Source organism: Physella acuta, unplaced genomic scaffold (genome assembly GCF_028476545.2).
Source record: "Physella acuta isolate Inbredline_101_S28 unplaced genomic scaffold, ASM2847654v3 ptg000141l, whole genome shotgun sequence".
Classification (NCBI taxonomy): Eukaryota; Metazoa; Mollusca; class Gastropoda; family Physidae; genus Physella; species Physella acuta.
Genome location: NW_026731660.1, coordinates 613,512 through 637,344, shown reverse-complemented (window position 1 = coordinate 637,344; position 23,833 = coordinate 613,512). Strand labels below are relative to the sequence as shown.

Genomic DNA, 23,833 nt, shown 5'->3' with positions numbered 1-23,833 from the left:
ATCTTAAATAGTCTACGTTTTCTCATCCATAAATGACGTCTCGCTTTTTTTTTACCTTTTTTATCTCCCCCCCTCCTCCCCTCCGTCACACATCGTCATAAAAAGCCAGACACACCACCTAAAATGACGTCACACCTCCGCTACAACCACCCTAAAATTGCAGTTGAATATTTCTTAAAAAATCAATATTTTCCAAAATCTTGTCTAAACACTGTCGACATAGAGTATTTTAATCAATTTCTATTACAATTTATTACAACTGTTTTCTAAAATGCAAAATAATGACTAAAATTAGTTTTCTAACATTGCTTTTCTATAATGCAAAAGTGTGACGTCGCACCATCTGAACCCCCCCCCCCATCCCCTCATCACACACCGTCACAAAATTACGGACCCCCCCTCCCCCCTACGAATGTGACATCATTTATGGACGATACCCTAGACAGAATACCGCCGTGAAATCTTTTAATGTTGCATTAATTATTTCAACAGTAATTACATCTGTTGCATCTCTGCACATGCAGTTGTCAGATGTAACTATGAACTTATGTTAAACAGGTGATCTCTAAAGAGGCGGATAGGGATACCGATTGTTTACAATGTGTTTTAATATTTTAAAATGAATTTGAAGTAATAAAGGAGTCTTTTAAAGCGTAATCACAACATTTTAAATTTTGTGATATACCCTTTCAATAAGAATGTCTATGGAGTATCTACTAATAAAGAAGTAAGACTAAACACATTTCTCTAAAGTTTGTTTAAAGTTTAGTTTTTAGAACAAAAAGATTAACTTTTAATATGAGGTACAAAATGTTTTGAATATTGAAGGAGTTATACTTTAATTAATCACCATTAGTGATTTACTTAATTACAAATTGTAGATATACAGACATTTTAGAAATACAGACATTTTAAAATAATGTATACCATTTTAAGTTGAAATGCAATAATATATTCAAATTTTATGCAATAATTGTGTAATTGTAATTTCTCTTTAACAAAAACATGCACACTCAAACAGACACACTGACAATAATTATTGAAGATTAAAGCTTTATTTTTTTTTAAAATTTCAAAGTGTTTTTTATATGTAAGGAAAAGCCTATTGTGTTTAACAATTTATTTTTTCTAGTCTTGTTTGAACACTTTCAATTGTTCTGGTTATGTTTAGTCATGTTTAACGCAATTTTTGTAAATTTTAAATCTATTTTTGTGCACATTAAAATATTGTATTAAAAAAGTTTACAATGTTTGTTTATTGTTTAACTTGACTGCTAGAGAATCGCGGGAACACGATGAAAATATTTCTAGAAGATAAAATCTGTGTGCTGACAAAAAATATTGGAATTGATAGTAAAAGAAAAACTGCGAAGTACTAATTAAAAAAAAACGTTTTAACAATTATTAAACTAACGAGGAAAGATGTATATTAAAATAGTACACTTGAATAACTGTAAATAAAAAAATTAATTTAAAACTATTCAGAATTTAACTAACATTTTTTCCCCTCTAAATCATCATAAAATTATACTTCAGCATGAATTATTAGGGTAACATATTCAGTAACTGACAATAACAAATCGTATAGTAATTGCAAATAACCTCATAGAAAATTATGATGAAGATAAAAAATGTAATACATATAATGCACTAAACGATACGAAATTTATCTATTTTTTAGACTTATTATATACTTACAACAGCATACATTAATAAAAAAACTAATTTTAATATTGCAACATATTATTGAGCTTCATTGTAAAAATTAAAACAATGATGTTCAAAACTAATACAAACAACATGCTAAATTGTATTCATAATATAATGTGGTAAAAAAAAAGTATTGTTAGGTTATAATTTCAAGAGATGTTAATGTTATCACACACACACACACATATATATATATATATATATATATATATATATATATATATATATATATATATATATATATATATATATATATATATATATATATATATATATATATATATATATATATATATATATATATATATATATATATATATATATATATATATATATATATATAAATGTGTGTTTGAGTGTGTATGTGTGTGTGTGTTTCTCAGTCTCTCTGTCTCTCACATTCTCTTTCTTTTTCTGTCGTAGAAAATGTGTTTAAAATGTTATTAGCTATCACAGTTTAAAATACATTAAAATATTCAGACTTGCACACAAGGGTGATCAATAAATAAATAAATAAAGTTTTCAAACTATGTTAAATTATAAATTGATTCTTCACATAGTACATTATCCAATTACAAAATCAGGTACGTACACGCATTGGTATGAATATTCTTCATAAGTATTTTTATGTTAACGCTGAAGCAGATTTGTTTTATATACCTGTGCTGAGGTGTATTGTAAGACTGCTGATAATTGATTTTCATTTTAAAAATCATTTAATGTCATCTAAACTTTCCAGCGCGTCTCTGCCCAGAATAAACGGATCATTTTTTAACAGCCACTCAGCTGTTGGCCTTGACTTAGAGTCCCGATGTAAAATCCTGTTTAAAAACTCCCTGAAGTAAACAGATGAAGTTTCAGGCAGGTGATATTGTAGTGGATTCCCCAAAGCAGTGTGGAAGATTATTTGGGCTGAGAGAAGTGATGGGTACGGAGGTTTTCCTGTCACCATCTCTACCGCAGTGCAACCTACACTCCTGCAGTGATGAAAACAAGTGTGTGTAATGTCAACGGTATATAGTAATTTATATATGTTGTTGTATGGTTTGGTTATGCCTATATCTAGTGCGATGATGAGATAGTAGAGTTCGGTATCAGGGTTCAAGCTGAAGTACGGCTTAACATGGGTTCATTTTGAAATACCACACATAGGCATACTATGGAACTTCCTGTGCATAGTGGTATTTATTTCTCTAACTTACTTTAAAATTAAAATAGAAGTTTTAACCACAAAACCGCCTAAGCTATTTCTCGTGAGCTTTTAACCAAGACGATTATTTAACTAGAGAATTCAATTAAAAAATTAAAATGGGACTAGTTTTATCATAATTATCAATATATAAGTTAACCTAATTTCTAAATTGCTATTAAATTAAAGTAAAATCGACTTGAAAATAAACAAATAATACCACCTTATATTTTCGATACTATGAATTACACATTCTTATTTAATAATAAATATTGAGTAGTCTACCTTTTTACTTTCTCGTATATACGTAGTATAGAGAAAGTATTGTAATCGTGCAAAAAAAAATCGAGATTTTTACAAATCTCGACGTTTTACACCTCACACATAATTTTGCAATCTTGTCCGTATGTCTGTGTGTCTGTGTGTGTGTGTGTGTGTCTTTGTGTGTAAACACGATTACTTGAGTATCGTTACAGCTAGGTTGATGAAATTTCATATATAAGTATTTTATCAAAATCGTAGATCCGTATCAACTTTTGAGCGATTTCCGATAACCGGAAGTGGTACTTTTTCTACTTTGAATTTTTCAAAAGCCTATAACTTGAGTACTATTTCAAATAGATAAATGAAATTTCACATGTAAGTAAAAGATCTAATTCTCTACCTTCTGTTAAATTTTGAGTAATTTCCGTTGACGGGAAGTACTAATTTACGCTATTTCCGATTTCTCAAAAACGCATTTAAATTTATAGAGTACTAATAATATTGCGCACCATTATGAACATCTTTATTCGGCGTTCACTTGGTGTGCAATACTTTTTTCTATGAGATTCTTTTTTATTTTAAAAAAAGTTTATGTATTTAAAATGGATTAAAAATCATAACTATATCCCGAGTTCCCATCCCCTGTTGTTTTATATAAGAATATTCGAGAAAGTTTAGGGGAGATCACTCCCGGTTTATTTGATTTACATTATATGTATACCAGGAAGTAGGTAAACAGATTCTTAGATAAATCGTGTAAAAATTATTTTTCATAAAAAGTAACCTAATTATTAACTTTATATTACTAACTTAAGAAGCTTTTAGCAAAAGTTGTGAAAGTGCTTAATTAACGAGTTTAAAATCTTAAAAGAAATAAACATGAATAAAAGTATTATAAAACCTATTAGATTTTGATACATTTTAATCTAGTGCCTATACATTTTAAAAGAAAAGAATCGTTCTAATAGTTATTCAGTCGAAATGTATATAATTTTGATTGTAAATGTAAATTTGTGTTTTTTAAATTGTAATAAAATGTTTCGTTATTTACCACCATCCCTATCTTATTGATAAAAATGTGTACCATATATCTGCTCTGCTTGTGTAGTTTTGTATTACGTTGCCTTCTGTATAAATCACTTCTGGTGCCATGTATCGCACTGTCGCAATTTCTGTAGAGACCCCATTGGCATCAATAAACTCAGATAAACCAAAGTCTGTAATCTTTAGGTTCCAGTCATCTTCCATAAGAACGTTATTGCCTTGAAGAAAGGTTTATTAAATCAATAACACTAAACCTGATTTATTTATGTCACAAAGAAGGCCATTTTTAATATAATATAACATGTACTAGAAAAAAAACACTAGAAAGTGAAACATATTTACGACACTAACCTTTGATATCCCTATGCAGGATGTTATTCTGATGTAGGTAATTAACACCTTCCACAATTTGAATGGTAAAGTGTCGTGTCAAGTTTTCACCCAAACTACCTCTCTTAGAGATAAATGCGGCGAGAGTACCCTGAAGTAAATTAAAACCAAATCGGAAATAGAACTAACTCCATTTTATACAAAATATAAAAAAATAAACTCGTGTTTTGCTTACATTTTTCAGATATTCTAAAAATATAAAAAAAGCATCCTGCGTTTTCCTAAATCCATGAAATTGAACTATTCGTCTGTGCTTTACTTTAAGTAGAATCGTTGCCTCCTTTTTACACATATCCTAAAATATTAAAATTCATAATTTTCATTTTAAAAACCAAATCATATTTATAATGTTTCAACAAACATTAGATGTCAAATAATGACGGATCTAAATGAAGCTAATCAATTGACGCTTGTGTGAAACATTAAATTAGTTTTTACATACAAATAATTTTTGGGTTATCCACAAATTACTACAAACTATAAGAGGAGATGTATCATTCGTAACAACATCTTGTTGCATTTCAAGCAGCCTTTCAGTAAACTGAGTAGGAAAGTCGTTTTATATTTAAATATGTTTTGTTTGATTGTTATAAAAATTGTTCAATAGAGCAAATATTTACCAGGATATTCCTACACATTTTGAACAATGTTTTTTTTTTTTTTTTAAAGGGAAACAAAAATTATTTAAGCACATAAAACGGGAATGGGATTTCCAAAAAAATCTCTTTGATATTGGTATATAACAATATGTGTCAGTATGAAATTTTACTACTGTCCAGATTTAAATGTGAATATTTACATAATTATGAATATGAACGTAAACATGCATATTCTTGTAAAAAAACTTAACATTTTCTAATAAACATTCGATACTTTATCGTCATTTGTTCATAGCCCTTAAATTTTAATGGTAGATAAATTAGGCATTTTTTTCCAATTTACACATCTCCAATAAATGTTCCTTCATATTTTGTGCATCTATAATATTTTTGTTTGTAGTCACAAGTCATAACGTAGTGTATTTATAAAACTTACAAGAAAACTATTTGTTTCGGTAAATGGTGCAAAACAGGATTTCTTTGCAACAAAATTTTTATCCTCAGGCCTGGTTTCATCTGTTACCAGATGAACGCTTCCAAAGGCACCTCTTCCTAAAAGTGATTCATTGATTGTAAAGTTTTTCGGGAATTCTTCTGAAAGTACCATATCTGCGATAAATAAAATGTAAAAAAATAGGGTAGAGGTTCTTGTTGTGTAGAGCGAACAGTAGATATCTCAAATTAAAAACCGACATGTAGATTTCCTCATTTATTTTTCAAATTCCATAACCAAAAACAATATATATATATATATATATATATATATATATATATATATATATATATATATATATATATATATATATATATATATATATATATATATATATATAATAGAAGAGCAAAATTATATTTCAAAATCTAAAACTAAGAATAAATACATTTTCGAAAGGACAGATAATAAGAGCAAGCAGATGGTGATAAATAGTTGTTTGTATTTGTTTAAAGAAATCAACAAAATGAAAATGTTTGTATTTTTTTTATTTTAAAAATTCCAATATATAAAATAAGCATATGTCTCAATATATTTTGTGATTTAAATTAAAAAAAAAGTAACTCTGACCTGTTTTAGAAGGCAATATTCCGATACTTTTTCCCGATCTCCAGAGTATTGAGTGTGCATTGTCTGAAATATCTTTGTCTGGACTGGTGGTCAACTGCTCCAACATCTTGTTTAACGTTTCATCATTAATAAATTGTTGACTTGCTTCCATACTTCTACTTAATTCCTTTAAACATGCAATAGTACTTCGTTGCTCGGATTTGTTCCCGTGTAAGAGAATTTCTTTAAATTTTGGAAGCAGCTTGAGTATCTGTGAGTTTTTTAATAGTATTTTCAGTAATTGCGAAGTATCCGAATACATGTTTACAATATAGATGTATGATTTAAAAAAAAAATTAAAATAGCTTAACATCATGACCTAAAAAAGTTGTTGTATGAAAAAAAAACGAGTATTATATAATTCAAAGTGCCGCATACGATGCAGTGGTCGGGTGTTAGAGAGTCGACTTATAGTTCTAATTTCGGATCCCGGACTTAGTTCTTAGGATGTCAATGAGTAAACAAACTATAACGTGTGGCTGAGTGACGTAACCTGATCACAATAACTTTTAATGTTCCGAGTTTACAGAAACTGATAAACTCTACTTCATCTGCCCAATGTAACTTAACTTGTAAAGGCTTGCTTTACTGGCTTCATTTGTAAGTCAATTGCTTACTGCATGAGGGACTTTGATGAATGTAACGATATTCACGATTTAGCATTATCTTGTATCACAATTATTATAATCGCAACTTTAAAAAAATATATTAAAATATATTCAAATAAGCTTGAAACTAGAGAATAGCAAGATAAAATGGAATAATACGTCTTGAAAATCATCATCTCCTTCTGCTAATTTGGCGAGACACTTTAGCAGACCATTCAGTTGTACTTCAAGATGAACTCTTTCGTTGTTCTTGATAGCTTTGTAAATACCTTTAATTATTGCTTGTTTTAGTTCAGCTATTGCGAAAAAAAATACAATTATTTAAAAAACATTTTAAATAGCAAGCTTTTAAATGCACTGAAAAAAAATATAACTAATTTGCTTCTTTTCATATAAGCTTTGGTTTCTAGAATATGTAAAAGATTTAATGAGTAACAAAAGCTTTTATAAAAAAAAAAGCAATTTAGTTTTATTTTCTTATTTTCTGTGCATTCAAAAGCTTGCCAATAGAAATGATTTTTTATTTCTTTCATTTTCTATCTTTTTAGTGATTCCTAATTTATGAAGTCGAAACGATTAAAACTATTTGCTTTAAAACACCATCCCAAGATCGTGATATCTGAAAGACGATTATCTCCCTGTGAATGCAGCTGTCCGTGACCATATTTTACAGACGAATGCAAGTTTTTAATATAGTAATGTATCGAGTGATTTAATATTTTGCTGTCATTCCTTTAGATTCCAAACCGTTAAATTAATTTTTAGTGACGAATTAAACATCTCATTAAATTAAAAAATAGTGGAACGTTTCTTAAAACGAAATCGCTGCATTTGACGTGTGTCAACATTGAATTACAAGAATTGCCACAAACTCACAAACTACAAACGAACAAACAGTAAAACGGAACTAAATAAAAACGTGTAAAAATTTAAAAAAAAAGTCGGCATCGCTCTGAACATTAAACGTTTGTCAAAATGTTATTTCTATTAGAGTTGAATATTCTAAATTTACTGAATAAAATAATAGGGGTTGCTGAGAGCAATTTGAAAATTAACTAGTCTACTAAATATAATCTCTTTTTTTTATTGAAAAAAAAAGGAATTCAAATGAAATTGTTTATTACCTTTTGTCTCCTTTCTGAAATTTTCTCCAATTAAGGACGGTAAAACTTTTAATTGGAATGAGATCAATTTATTACTGGAATTCATGTTGATAATTACCTTGTAAGCGGAAAAAACACTTTATTATGCATTATTTTACATACACAATAACAGTTCATTTTTTAAAAATCTTAACATATGTCATTATGTATTTATTACTTTTAATGCTCTTATTTTGTTCGGGAGTTTGGAAGTTAAAAAAAATATGTTATATTAAAGTAAGACCTGTTCTGCTTGTGAATTTTAATTATGCATTTTACACAATGTTTAAGTTACCCACCATAGAAACATGAATCTCTATCTTTAGATAAAATTTAAAAATAAATAATAGCGTCTCGAATGTTAATTTGAATATATATTTGCTAATACCTTGCACGTCGTTTATAGCTGTTACCTACTTAAGAATGATGTTTACTTGATATATATATCTATATATATATATATATATATATATATATATATATATATATATATATATATATATATATATATATAGTTAATATATATAAATATATTATTTCAGTGGCGTAGCCAGGATCATCTCATGGGGGGGTTCAAATTTTTTTCAGCATTTATATATATATATATATATATATATATATATATATATATATATATATATATATATATATATATATATATATATATATATATGTGTGTGTGTGTGTGTGTGTGTGTACATATGTATGTGTAAGTGCGTACGTGTAAAGTATTGGTGGCTGGTGACAATAGAAACTCGTGGGTGCCACCGGCTAACTTATCTTAGTATTAGCTATTGTTTTGTAACAAGTAACACATGTACATTATCGTAAAAAAATTATAAAAATCAAATTTCCATCATTTTCAGCAGTTTTCTCCAACTAAAAATTTCCTTGTCGGCCGCAAAAAATTATAGATTCTATTATGGGCGCTAATCTTAAAACGATTTTCTTGAATTTGTTGACTTATGAAAAATTTAAGAAGATTTTAATAAGTTCAATTTTTTTCTCCATCACCGATTTACGATTTTGGGAAAGTAAAATTGCTCTTTTATGATACTCACATTGCTGGTGCTCATTAAACTTGTCTGTTGCCTTTTTCCAGTTTGAAAATGAAATTTTTGATAGCTTATCCATAGGCTGACTACCTACACCACGATAATTCAAACTAATCAAAACACAATATTTGCAAAATGCGCCATCAAGTAATTTGGAATAAGTCAACCAGTTCCACCTAAGTAGCCACAAATATTGAAACTTTAAATTTCTTTGTCCGCTTGCTGGAAATTTTAAAAGTTCATCAGGACGCCAGATGTTTTCTAATAAATACAACCGTGTATCGTCTGTTATAACTCCTTTGATAAAATTGCCGATATGATTTGTGTAAGAAACAGTCGAAGGTGCTGAATTTATGGAAATTTCTTGATGTAATGTACTTTGAAAAGCAATAGTACCATCTTCAATTTTATCATTTTCAGTTTTACTTTTCTTTGTAAAGAAATCAGTTAATAAAGTAGTTTTTAATTTCCTTTTTCCTTCCGCCATCATTAAAATGAATTTAAATTGCTTGAAGTAGTTAAAAGATACACATTAAAACACGACTATACGAAGAAGAAAGCAAATTATTATTGGTCTTCTATTCTGTCTAAATTGACTACTGTAGGTTCCTGGCTTTACATCTATATTTAATTAAATACGCATTTTTTTTTATATAGCCTACCAACACAAAGTTTTGTGTCAACAATTGTGGGTCAAGCCCACGCCTTCCTGCCAGATGTGCATCCGGTAGTATTTTATAATTGATACCTACCAATATTCATCCCACCCTCACCCCCTTTTACACCCCTTAACTGATAACCTTGTTCAGCTTTCCCTTCGCCTATTGCGACCCTGAGTGTTTGTTGTTTAAGCACTGAATGATAGCGACACAAGTCCATCGTCGTCAATAGCTGTAACGTAACGTAAAGGATTGTCATTTTGAAGGTTCTACCCCCCCCCCCCTCCCCTCACCCCTGCCTACTCCTCCCTCTGCCATCTTTATCATTTTCAGTTTACTTATCTTTTTAAAAATTAAGTGAAACGAATTTCAAATGGTTTGAAGTAGTAAAAACATACACATTATTGAACCTCAATGCGAATAATAGTCAATTCCTTTGTTTGTTTGTTTTTCATTTCTAGACGCTTTCCGATTGCACTAAAATCATATTAGACAACAAAGGCCTACCTACGTAGCCCACCCCTCCCTTTCGACAATCCTTAACTGATCTAACCTTGGCCAACTTTCCCTTGGCCTACTGCGTTCCAGATTATTATACTTTACTTTAGCGCGATAATAAAATTCATAGCTAAATTCTACAGGCAATTCTCATCACAATGATATAAATTATTGAATATTGTTCTAGAGGCTGCCAGGCTTAAGTGTTTAGGCCCTAAATAATATCGACACAAGTCAATAGCTGTAGCTTAACGTAAAAAAATAGTCATTTTGGGGGTCCATGGGGGGGTTATAACCCCCCTAACCCCCCCCCCCTGCCTACGCCACTGTATTATTTACAATTGTTTCTTGAAGTAAATTCGAACTCTATTGCGAAATTCAGTTTCTTTATCAGCGAAAATTAAAGCTTTAAAATTTATTTATAAATAAATAAATAAATAAATAAATAAATATATATATATATATATATATATATATATATATATATATATATATATATATATATATATGTGTGTGTGTGTGTATTGGTATTTTTTACTTACTTCGGCGGTATCGGCCTTCCGAAATTCATCAGTTCTTTCCGTACAGTAAACAATGTTGTGTAAAATGGATAGCACGTTATAGATAACATATAGTGAACTGACATTCTGGAAATATATACGTTTATATAAATGGATCGTTTTTACGCTAAATTTCAGTTTGTTCTATATTAAATTATATCATGTAATAGTGTTAAGTTAGTTTCTATTAAAAAAATCACCTGTGCATCTTTCTGCCGTTTGAGAATATATGTCAATATTGCAACGACGTTACCTTCAGCCATTCGCTTTACAAACACATAAAAATAAATTTTCTTTAAACATTTTTAGAAGATACATAAGTGTGTCAGTAAGTATGTCTGTAAAAAAAAGGAGATCTAAGAATTTAATTTGTTTCATAATATTTGTAAAAATGCTTCTTAAACTGTTTTTTAATTGATCAAATTTTTAAAATCTAGTCGTTGGATAATATTCCACATCCTATCATCATGACTGGCTTTTTTCTAAGACTATCTTGAGAATCACTCTCTAAAAAACAGAAATTGTAAAAAAAATTACGTTCATCGCAAACATTAATGAGTGGCATCAATTGCATGAACATGAATAGACCTAAAGACTCTATGTTGAGGTGATAAATAGTTTTAAAACAAGAATTATCGAGAAAAACATTGGTTGAGTCGTTTGTTTTATACACTTCCAAGGCGGTTTGATTAGAATAAATTTGTAATTAATAATTCAAATTAACATACTGTATTCATAAGTGGTAATCTTTTTAGGCCTGTGCATATATTAAAATTAAGCGGCGGTTTATTGTTGTTTAAAAATATTGCCAATGAATACAAAAATCTATTTAGAAATATCTTTGTTTTCTGAATAGACAGTAATTCGGCGAATATATTGTATCTTCATTAAATTGTCGGGTACAATTGTTTGTTGATTCACTAAGAATATGACAATAGTTCAGGGGCGGAACTACAGTGCCGCCAGACCCCGCAATGCGGGGGGGGGGGCCCAGACCGATTGGGGGCCCAAAAATCCTGGCTAAATTATTTTTAAAAAAAAATAAAAAAATTAAAAAAAAAATTAGGTGGATGTCGAGTTATCTTTCTTCTACAGTTACAAACAAACACGATAGTCGGCAAACGTCTTTGAGAAAAATGCACAGACTATAGCTCGAGAGACCGCCAGACATATAGACAACTTCAAAGACGTAGCCTACCGTTCTTTTTAGTGGCGTCGTTTAGGAGAACAAAAAAGCATTGTTATATTGTTTACATTATTAAAATACATATCTATGATTGTGTGTTTAAACTACTGGCCTGAATTCTACAAAAAATATAATTATTTATTTCGATCTCGTACATTTATAATTGCGTTCATTTTTACTTTAACAACTGTATCAATAAACTTGTAGCGAAACATCTGAAATTTGACTGTGCCGGCACGCTTTGAAATCGGGCTGGGGAAATGTTGCGGCGACTATCCTGGTCTTCTAGACGACCGGAAAAAGTCGGCACTATTGATGTAGATGTTTATCGGCGCTTTCTTGTCCCCTTCCAATGAACCTTCCCAACTCTCTCCCCTCCCCCCCCCCCTCTCACCCCTACCCCTCCCCTCTACCCCTCACCACACCCTTACTCTTACAATAAGATGTAATGCATAGATTAACGAACCGTCTATGAACTACTGAACTGTAAACTGACCACTTCTGTTAAAGACACTAGTCAGTAGTTGTTCATTTACCTGATGAACAGGGGCGGAACTACAGTCCCGCCAGACCCCGCAATGCGCCGTGGGGGGGGGGGGGGGAGGGGGGGGCGAGCCGTTTAGGGGCCCACGGCTGATTAAAATTAATATTTTTAAAAATTTTGAATTTAATTTTCGTGCATTTTTTGCCTTAATATTTGGTTTGTAAAAGAAAAACACTGTAGCTGCGGTACGATTATCTTTATTTTACAGTCACTATACACGCTCTTCCGCAAAAGATAAAATCCATTACACAAACTAGTGTAAAATATAGGTAACTCTTCAAATTTGAATGACTTCTTTGACTCGTTCCCCCCCCCCCTTTTAATAGTTAAATAGAGGACACGTAACTGTTTGACCGATCCTCCAAAGTGTACTGTGGCGGGTGGGGCAGGGGATGGGGACCAAAAAGGGGGTTAAAAAATTGTCGACACATTTTTTACATATTTAAAAGTTATTTATAGTTGTATTTTTTAACCATAGTCAAGGCCGAGTTCTATTTCCCTACAATCAAACACACGCTGTCGCCGGCAAAATTCTTTTTAAAAAACAACAAAGTCCATAGCACGAAAAGCCGCTACACATGAAGTGGGCTTTCATGATGCGCGGTTTTTCTTTGCGGCATTTTGTGGTCTCTTTCAAGTTTTTTCCCGAGCCGAACCCTATCCCATCCCTCTTTCTCAACCTCACAAGTATCGAGGAGATAAATGTATCGTTTATGAACTACTTCCTAACCGTACGATTCACCACTTCAGCACATTTTGTCAGACACTAGACAGCACTAGATCAAGTCAACAGATATTAATTTACTTTCATAGTATTAGGCACATCTAATTCACAAAACAGGGCAGGTAAGACTATTTTTATATATATTTATATAATTATTTAGAAATTAATTAGAACGTTTAGAATTAATTGAACATTATTAATAGTCAATTACTATTTATAAATGACGTCATTGAGGTGGGAGGTGTGTGAGGGTCTGGCTTTTTGTTAGTCCCCCCGCCCCCCTCCCCTAAATCAGAAGGTTATCCAACGCGTGACCTGGCCACATACAGTTTTACACGTGAAAAACATTTTTCTGTCTATTATGCATTACTGCATCATTCACCCAATCGCCATGAAAACTTGGGAAGCTGTTGAGTACAGCCCCGCAAAGGTTTCTGTCATAGGCCTAACATTTGTACATATTGGAGTGGGGACGCCTAACGGAAATATGTGATTTAACGCCCGAAGATCCTGCATAAGCGGATGTACTACTTGAATACAACCGGCGGCAGTGTCATCCTGAGCGCATCACATATGATCAAGTTGGCCCCCACAGACAGTCGATTAAAAGTTCCCACAACACTAGGAATAAGTCTCGCTACAACCCTCGATGACTAAATCTAATTAGGTGTCGCACCAATGTTTCTTCCAGGGTAGACTGTTTTCGGGGGAGAGGAGGGGGGGGGGGAGCTCTGCCGGAAGAAACGATGTGTCACACCCATCACCCGTGCAGTAATGTAACCGGTAGCTCCAAGAGCCCCGTGACTTCCCTGACACCTGGGCCGTCGCCGAGGGACTTACAGCATGCCTTAGCGTGTCTAGTTGGTAGTGTGGACAAACCCGCGCCCTAAGATCCAAGAAATGAACTGCCGACATTGTTAACATTTAATTCAACTTCTGGAAAACAGGGCACACGGTTGGTAACGTTTTGATGAAAGCCTCAGTTTGGTGTGTTGGACTAGATTTAGAGAGTTTGTGCTTCTCACTTGGAAAACTGAAAGGGGCCAGCTCGTGTGTTGGAAAACGTCTGATTTATTCGTGTACCAGATGGAACTTTTTTTTAAATTTAGAGCGACCCATGTTTTCCATATATATATATATATATATATATATATATATATATATATATATATATATATATATATATATATATATATATATATATCTATAATATAAGCGGGCTGAGCGTGTGTCAGTCCTTCCTTCCTTCCTTCCTTCTGTCATCGCTATAGCTTTTGGAACCATAAAAGTAAACATTCGCACCACTCAGTGCTTTTCAGTGCACCGCAGTGTCTTATTATAAGTATTAGAGTAGGGTTTGTTTATATAGCGGCATAGAGCTATTTTATAATTTCCACTGTTTGTTCAATTTTGCATAACGTAAAGAGAATATTAAATACACGCACATTGCTAAAACATATTAAAAGGATCAATGTCAAATATAGTTTTCGTTAATATTCCTAGAAAAAGTGGATACATTTTAATAACATAATAACTGTAGGTTAGAAAAATCAAATGAATTTAACTCTTTTCTAATTTTGACAAAGGAGGTAATTTAAAAATACATTAAACTCACGCTAATAAAAAATGTGAAAGCAAATATACGTTCGTCATAGAAGGAAATAGTGTTGCAATAATATAATTAGCAAAATGTGAATGCAAATTATGTGGATGTGTAAGAGGAAATTATTGTTAGAAAATTATAATTAGCATGGATTGATAAAAGGCAATCTTTTATTTATTTTATTCACTGAATGTAGGCCCTACTGTTTATTACTTATAATTTTTAATCAACTATTCAGCACTATTATAGACGCGTCATCAAGTTCATTAGGTGCGCAATGGTTTTAGTTATGAAACTCTATTGTAAATTTTTAAAATTTAAAGTACTGGAAAAAAATGCGTGAATGGATAAAGTGAAATATTGTATATATTATAGATACTGCCTATTATTTATACTGTTTTCTAATTATTATTCTATCTTTCGGGTTTTATAGGAGAGGCGTAGCGAGGGGGGGGGGGGGCATATGTCCCTGGGTGCCGACCTTAGGGGGCGCCAAAGTGGGTTGGAAAAAATTTGCGAGGGGGGGGGGTGGTGGAAATCGAAAATTTTAGGGCGGGGGGGGGGGGGGAGGGGTGCAAATCGAAAGTTTGAGCGGGGTGCAAATCACCGGAAAGGGCGCGATTTGGCGCTACGGGCTAGACTGTGAGCAATATGCCTTTATGATTGCATTTAAATTGTGTTTATGTTATGAGTGTTGTGTTTGTTTTTTCGTTTTTTTTTTTTTTTTTTTTTTTTTTTTTTTTTTTTTTTCCGTTCGTTTGTGTTTAGTTTTGTTCTGTTGGTACATTTAAAAAAGATTTACCGTGGGATGCAGCTAGTATATATATATATATATATATATATATATATATATATATATATATATATATATATATATATATATAGGGGCCCAAAAAAAAATTCTGCGGGGGGGCCTGTTTTTTCTAGTTCCGCCACTGCAATAGTTTATGTTCAATTCAATTTTTGCGTTAACATTAATTTTGTTAAACAGAACACAACAGATTTTTACATGGATCACAAATGAGATTTTCTAATATTGATACTAAAATGTTGAACGTTAAAGGTTAAAACACAAAACGTCGTACAAGTTTATTTCCTAATGCTGGCAAAATCATGTATAAAACACTAGCCAGCTTCCCACGCATATCTTAGGGGTAAATTTACATAGCATAATCAATATCAAAACCCAGCGGTCTCCATACTTAGATACTGGCTTCTCAAATCAGTCATCGTCAAGTGTGTTTGGAGAACATAGAAAGTAGAAATACTCGATGTTTAAATTTAAACCAATGAACTGGCAATAAACTTTCTTGGATATTCTAATATAAAACTACGAGGGATGGAAACTCAGGACATAGACAATATTTGTAATCCATTTTTAATTACTTAAACTTTTTATAATAGAATGGAATCTCGTAAAAAAAAGAATTGCACACTAAGTGAACGCCTAATAAAATGTGCATAATAGTGCGCAATATTATTAGTACTTTATAAATTTACGTGCGTTTTTGAGAAATCGGAAATAGCGTCAATTAGTACTTCCGGTCAACGGAAATTACTCAAAATTTGACAGAAGGTAGATAATTAGATCTTTTACTTATATGTGAAATTTCATTTATCTATCTGAAATAGTACTCAAGTTATAGGCTTTTGAAAAATTTAAAGTAGAAAAAGTACCACTTCCGGTTATCGGAAATCGCTCAAAAGTTGATACGGGTCCACGATTTTGATAAAATACTTATATATGAAATTTCATCGACCTAGCTGTAACGGTACTCAAGTAATCGTGTTTACACACAGACACACAGACAGACACACACACACACACACACACGGACACACATACATACGGACAAGATTGCAAAATTATGTTTTTCCGTATCAGTGAGGTGTAAAACGTCGAGATTTGTAAAAATCTCGATTTTTTTTTTTTTTGCACGATCACAATACTTTCTCTATACTTCGTATATACGAGAAAGTAAAAATGTTTATATGGAGTCAATTTGTCACGATCAGGATTTGTTTCTCAGCTTCAAGCAGCAAGTGCATCAATACAAGTGGAGCTCACTAAAACAATTATACACTTCAGTATGGCGCATGTTGAGTTTGAAAAGCCCTGATTGCAAAAATCTTAAATAATAAGAAGTCAAAACATGAAAGAAAAATAAAATAAAATGAACAACAGGAAATCTTTATTGAGATAATAGATAAATCTGGAGTGCTATAACTTACTCTTTGTTGCAGCATGGGAGGCTACTCACACACACACACACACACATACACACATATACTCACTCGCACATGCTCTCACACACTCATAGCTACACACACATACCCACACACGCACGCACATATACACACACAATACTTTGATTCAGAGTTTCTTCCAGGCATCTCTTCTACCGCCGCCCCCCCCCCGAACTAAAATGGAATTTATATAGAAAATATATACTTTTAACAGTGTCGACGTCGTCGCCCCCCCCCCCCTCCCCGGAGAAAAAAGGTTGGAATAAACACTGCATTGATTTGATTTGAGTGCAGCGCAGGAGCACTGCCACTGATTTTGGAACCCGCTGTCCTAAACCTGTCATATCATATCCAAATCTTTGTAAAATGACAAAGACCTCATCTACACAACATCAAACATTAACAATACGCCTTCGTGTTTTCTTGTGTGTTCTGCAACTGGAACCGGTTTAAGTGACATAAGAAACTCGAGCAAGCATTATTGATAACTGTACAAGATTGTGTTGTTGTAGAGTTAGCATTCGTACCTGAGGATTCAGTTGTGTAGACCGAAGCTAATTTAATGACTACTAAGCCAGTTTTGTTATAGTTTCAACACACTTAAACCTTCTTATTTCCTATAACATAGTACCAAAATACCAGTTTTGCTAAGTAAATTGCAAAAATTAAGTCATTCGTTGTGACTTTAGTATAATGTTAAGAAGAAATAGAGTTCTACAAAAATTGCATATTGTATTAAAATAAGACATGTCTTTGTTTTTATTCCATCAAAGAAACCCTGTCAAAATCTCGAAATGTTTTCAAAAATTTTCTTGATTGTGATGTCAGCAATACTATTATCTGCAGGTAAGAATCCTTATTCGACTTTGTTTTTTGTTAGGTGTATCACGTTCGTAAGACATCTTTACACGGGTGGTTTAGTTCCGTTTTGAGTAAAAAAAAGTAGCCTACGTTATTTTGATAATGTTTTTGCCGTCACCCCTCTTTTATTTTCCGAAGTTATATTTGTAGGCGTAAGCTACTTCATCTACTTAACAGACTGTCTATTATGGCAAATGTAAATTAATAATGCATCAATTAAATAGGAGATTGTACCTAATATTGACCCAGGATAGTTAAATATATATGCAAAAGTTAATTTAAAAAAAGAAAATATTATTTAGTTGGTGATGGGTGAGGATAAATTATGAAATTATTTTGTGGAGTGCATTTTTGTGAGAACATTTTCAACGAAAACCAACACAAATTGTTAAATTATTTTAAAATTAAACCTAGTAAGTCAAAAAAGTATACATTTCAAGCAGATGCATTAAAATTCACTGAATTCTCATGCGACATCTCTACTAGTAAACCCTGTCGACTGGTCCATCAGAACCAAGTCGTATAGAAAGTTCATCAACACACAGTACACCATCAGTCCCTTGAATGTGACCGCGTACTCATGTAGCTCCAGCCTTACTTGTAGCGTCAAGTGTATAGAACAGTCGAAACTCTGCTCGTGTTACAGTTTCAACAACAATGTGTGCAGAACTGGTGAGTAGTATTAGCGTTAGCATTAGCATTAGCATTAGCATTAGCATTAGCATTAGCATTAGCATTAGCATTAGCGTTAGCGTTAGCGTTAGCGTTAGCGTTAGCGTTAGCGTTAGCGTTAGCGTTAGCGTTAGCGTTAGCGTTAGCGTTAGCGTTAGCGTTAGCGTTAGCGTTAGCGTTAGCGTTAGCGTTAGCGTTAGCGTTAGCGTTAGCGTTAGCGTTAGCGTTAGCGTTAGCGTTAGCGTTAGCGTTAGCGTTAGCGTTAGCGTTAGCGTTAGCGTTAGCGTTAGCGTTAGCGTTAGCGTTAGCGTTAGCGTTAGCGTTAGCGTTAGCGTTAGCGTTAGCGTTAGCGTTAGCGTTAGCGTTAGCGTTAGCGTTAGCGTTAGCGTTAGCGTTAGCGTTAGCGTTAGCGTGAGTAGCATTAGCATTAGCATTAGAATTTGTGTTAGCATGAACGTGAGCGTGAGCGTGACCGTGACCGTGACCATGACCATGATTATGAGCATGCGCATGAACATGCCCTTTTGTTTGAAATTTTAGGCACTTGGGTGATTCCATTTCAAGCTCCATCTTTGGCTACTGACGGCGTTATTATGTCTACTGGAAAATACTGTGATGTTAATCTTGGATACTATGTGGTTACCAACGTCAACACCACTGTCTGCATTTGGATGTCTACAGACAAACTGCAATACACGGACGCCAGAACTGCATGTGCTGGTAAAGTTACATTGCGCTATAAATAATTGCGGTAATCATTTTTCGACATTTTGAAGGCGACATTAACTTTACAGTGAAATGAAGTTTAGTTGTTGTTTAGTGATTTTTTTGTTTTGTTTTGTTTAGAACAGACAAAGCTCTGGTGTAACCAATGCTATGATAGTGTTATCTATTTTTATACGTCCTTGCTAATATCATAGTATTGGTGGATTTTAAATGTAGGATCAAATCAGGATTCAAGAAACTAATCTAAGCGTATGGTAGGAAAAAATATAATGTAAATTAAAAAACAATAAAGTACGGTTTGCAATTCCGAGCCCAAATTGTATTACAAATGTTTAAGTGATTCTTTGCTTATTATACGTTTCATTATCAATCTGTCTATAATTTCTCTCCAGAATCCTACAATTTAAACCAAAAAAAAATTCATACAGTCATTTAAAAACAAAATGTGTATTACAATTCCTAGGGCTTGTAGTGAAATTAGAACGTAAAATTGAACTGATCTAAAACTGAATGTTTTTTTTAAAAAAAAACGCTTTTGTATAAACTGAACACGGGTTTATTTCATCAACTTCATGTGTCTTGGGCACGAACGAGAAAAAAACAAACAGATGATGAGTTGGAATATTAACAATATTTTCACTTAACTGTTCTTGCTCATATGCAACATTAAAAAACACCGTCTGTGGTAAAAAAGAAAATTACGATAACCGGCAGGTAAAATGTAGGTACTTACTAATTTGTTTCAAATCAACGAAAGTTTAGTAAACCTATGGATTATCACTACCTTACTCTGCTCTGAAATCCATACAGTTTTATATAACCGTGTTTTGAACCAACCTTTATGTTTCTATTACAGGTAAAAAGGGATACCTCTATTCCGGCAAGAACGAAGACGATCTCCGTATGTTCCTGGACATCGTAACTGGACACTACGACACTGTGTGGTACGGACTGAATGAACTGGCCAGCGAGGGGACCTACGTGTTTGATGATGATGGTTCGGTACTAAACCGTTCTCTGTACAAAGATTTCTTTTGCCCAGGTAAGAAAGATACGGGTGTTGTGTATATTTTTACTTGCTCGTATATACAAAATATAGAGAAAGTCTTGTAATCGTGCAAAAAAAAATCGAGATTTTTGAAAATCTCGACGTTTTACACCTCACTGATACGGAAAAACATAATTTTGCTATCTTGTCCGTATGTCTGTGTGTCTGTGTGTGTGTGTCTGTGTGTGTGTAAACACGATAACTTTAGTACCGTTACAGCTAGGTTGATGAAATTTCATATATAAGTATTGTATCAATATCGTAGATCCGTTTCAACTTTTGAGCAATTTCCGATAAATGGAAGTGGTACTTTTTCTACTTTGAATTTTTCAAAAGCCTATAACTTGAGTACTATTTAAGATAGACAAATGAAATTTGACATGTAAGTAAATATCAAATTCTGTCAAATTTTCAGTAATTTCCGTTGACCGGGAGTAATAATTTAGGCTATTTCCGATTTCTCAAAAAACGCATGTAAATTTAAAAAGTACTAATAATATTGCGCACTATTATTCACACTTTATTTGGCGTTCATAGGAGTGCCATTCTTTTTTCTACGTAATTTTATTCTATTTTAAGAAGTATAAGTATTTAAAATGGATTAAAATTCATATCTATATCCCGACTTCCCATCCCCTGTTTTTTTTTTTATAAAAGTATATTCGAGAAATTTTAGGGGAGATCACTCTCGGTTTATTTTAAAATTATTTTTCGCTTATGAGAAGGCATGGTCGGATAGTTTGATGATTGAATGTTAAAATGAAAGTCTCGAGTTCAATCCTGCACCAAACCGTCCTCTGTATAAAGACTACTTATCTACCAAGGTAAGAGGGATACGGGTGTAGTGTATTTTGTGTGTGTTAATTTTTACTTTCTCGTATACGAAGTATAGAGGAAGTATTGTAATCGTTTTACACCTCTCTGAGTTAGAAAAACATGTAGAGTTTCTTTCAGGCATCCCTTCGGAAGGGGAAGGTCGGAGATTCTCTAAATCGAGTTAACCGGTTCGCTACGCCCCCTCCCCAACCCGTCCCAGTATGTGTGTGTGTGTATTTATGTGTGACATTATTTAATTTAGACGTGGGAAGGATCTGCCTTTAAGTGATAACATGCAGGATTGTACCGTGTTGGGTACACATAGGCATTGATTTAAATAATGTAGCACTATTATTATTATTGCTGTAGAATTCTAGTGATTAATTGTAAAATATTCCATATTATAGACACATTGTAAAACATTGTTTTAAATATAATTTTTATGCACCTCATAACGAAAGTAATAGCATTTATACTTTTGAAATTGTTAGTAATTTTAGGGCTAACGGCATATTAACTATAATACTGATAATTGTGTTGATTGCGTGTTTAACACCATGAATATTATAGTTGTATTTGACTGAACAATAATAGTATCCTATTTCAATCATGTTATGTAATTGGTTTTCTATTTCTTATGTTTGGTTTCTCTTCCCCATCGTTTAGGGGAGCCAAACAACGCTGGTCCTGATGAAAATTGTGCAATGTTTTATACTGGATACCCACCGCTTGTCGATTTCTCTTGTAGTATACCCACATATTACATGTGTCAGTACAACGGACAAACGCCTTGAATGTGTTGTAGCACAGTAGTTTTAATGAATCTTATTTATTGAAAAAAAGCAAAGGAATCCGCAATAAACGCAAGAATTTCTTTAAGTTTAAGAAGATTACAAGTCTAGTGTAATCTGTTAACCCGTAAAGACTGTGGTTCCCAATTTTTTTAAACTTTTTAACTTATTTTTTTTTACTTTAAGGGGGTAGGCTATGCTCCGATAAAACAAACTTTTTAAAAACACTAAAGTTAAGACAATAAAATTCCCCAAAATTTGCTTTAACCGGATCCAGAATTTTCAAACTCATAATAAATTAATTTGAAGATCTGAACATAAAATTTCTGGTTAATACCGCAAAATACGGTAGAAGATTATGAATTCATTATTTATTGGGATTAAAACATAATACTTTATGAATAGTAGAAATCCTGCAAATAGGTTAATTTTTCAAGATAGCCGCCGTTATCACAGATACCAAGATTTTCGCACCATTTTTTTAAATAGAAACCCAAATTGCTGATGTACCAAATAAAGCTGTAGAGGAATACTTGTTTTCTAACGAGCATTAAACACGTTTTTTTTTTTACCGGAGCTTCCTTTAAATGACGTCACTACATCTTTCGCTCAGTACGTGAACAATGGGTTTTATTCAACTTTAAAATCAAATTAAATCATTTTCCTGACGATTTGTATAAGTATAATTTACGCTTGTGATATTTGTTTTTTTTTCTTCTCTTTATTACTTTAATCATCATATGTTCCCATATAGGGCAGATGAAGTAGAGTTAATGTCTTTCAATGACCTCGACTTACAAAGGAATAATGTGTCAGCACTATGACCAGCCGTCTTAGGGTACCCATCTGAACTGAGTAGACCCAGATTCGAACTCGAGACATTCGGATTAGCAGTCTAGTTTTCTACCGTTAGCCCACGCCGTCTCTTGTTTATTTTAAATATATCTAACCAACACACGTTATGCTTAGCTTTGTTAAAGCCTTTAACATAATATGCAGTGTTTTTTTAAATAATTATTCTGAAAAGGTAGTTAAAAATGCAACAAAACAGAAGAAAAGACTCAATATTTTGAAAGGGAAAATCCATACATTTGAATATTTATGTTATTTTAAATGTATGGAATTTGTAGGCCTTAACGTAAGTCCAAATACACATTTCTTAACACACGTATATTTAGTTATTACAATACCTGCATTTTTTATTTTGCAAAACAAATGTATTTGATAATAAACAATTCACCAATCATCAGACATTTCTCGTTTTTACTTGTGCGTGCAATTATCATTGTAACTATGAACGAAGTCACACATTTCAACTCTTATACCTTCCCCAAACGGTGCGCGGACCTTTGACCACAGGTGCTTTGACCACAGGTGCTTTGACCATAGGTGTTTTGACCATAAAGGGGCTTTGACCATAGGGACTTTGACCATAGGTGCTTTGACCATATGTGGTTTGACCATAGCGGGGCTTTGACCAAAGGGGCTTTGACCATAGGGGCTTTGAACATAGGGGTTTTGAACATAGGGGGTTTGACCATAGGGTTTTGACCACATGTGTTTTCTTAGCAGAAGGTCTTTGATCACAGGTGGTTTGTCAACGGGTGTTTTATCACAAGCGCTGTGTCCGGCTTTGACCACAGGTGTTTTGTCCATATAGGGTTTTTGATCACAGGTGTTTTATCCATATATGGTATTTGATCACAGGTGTTTTATTTATATAGGGTCTTTAATTAATCACAGGTGTTTTATCCATATAGGGTCTTTGATCACAGGTTGTTTGTCCAATGCTGGC

The 23,833-nt window shown here is 32.7% G+C and overlaps 1 protein-coding gene across 1 annotated transcript; it reads right to left on the bottom strand.

Annotated features, from left to right (window-relative positions):
- Window positions 1-2,422: 2,422 nt before the first annotated feature.
- Window positions 2,423-9,982, bottom strand: LOC131935284 (uncharacterized). The gene is made up of 7 exons (XM_059291671.1): window positions 9,856-9,982; window positions 7,066-7,202; window positions 6,260-6,509; window positions 5,633-5,805; window positions 4,559-4,688; window positions 4,248-4,425; window positions 2,423-2,687 (listed from the first exon to the last, which is right to left on the bottom strand). Exons 1-7 carry the CDS (start codon window positions 9,980-9,982, stop codon window positions 2,423-2,425), a joined length of 1,260 nt encoding a protein of 419 aa, XP_059147654.1.
- Between the last annotated feature and the right edge of the window lie 13,851 nt (window positions 9,983-23,833).

Coding starts and splice junctions, on each gene's coding strand:
- LOC131935284 (XM_059291671.1), bottom strand. CDS start 9,982: ATGGACTTGTGTCGCTATCATTCAGTGCTTAAACAACAAACACTCAGG. Junction 7,203..9,855: donor TGAGGGTGGGATGAATATTG/GTAGGTATCAAT, acceptor TTTTCGCAATAG/CTGAACTAAAACAAGCAATA. Junction 4,689..5,632: donor CCGAAACAAATAGTTTTCTT/GTAAGTTTTATA, acceptor AATTTACTTCAG/GGTACTCTCGCCGCATTTAT.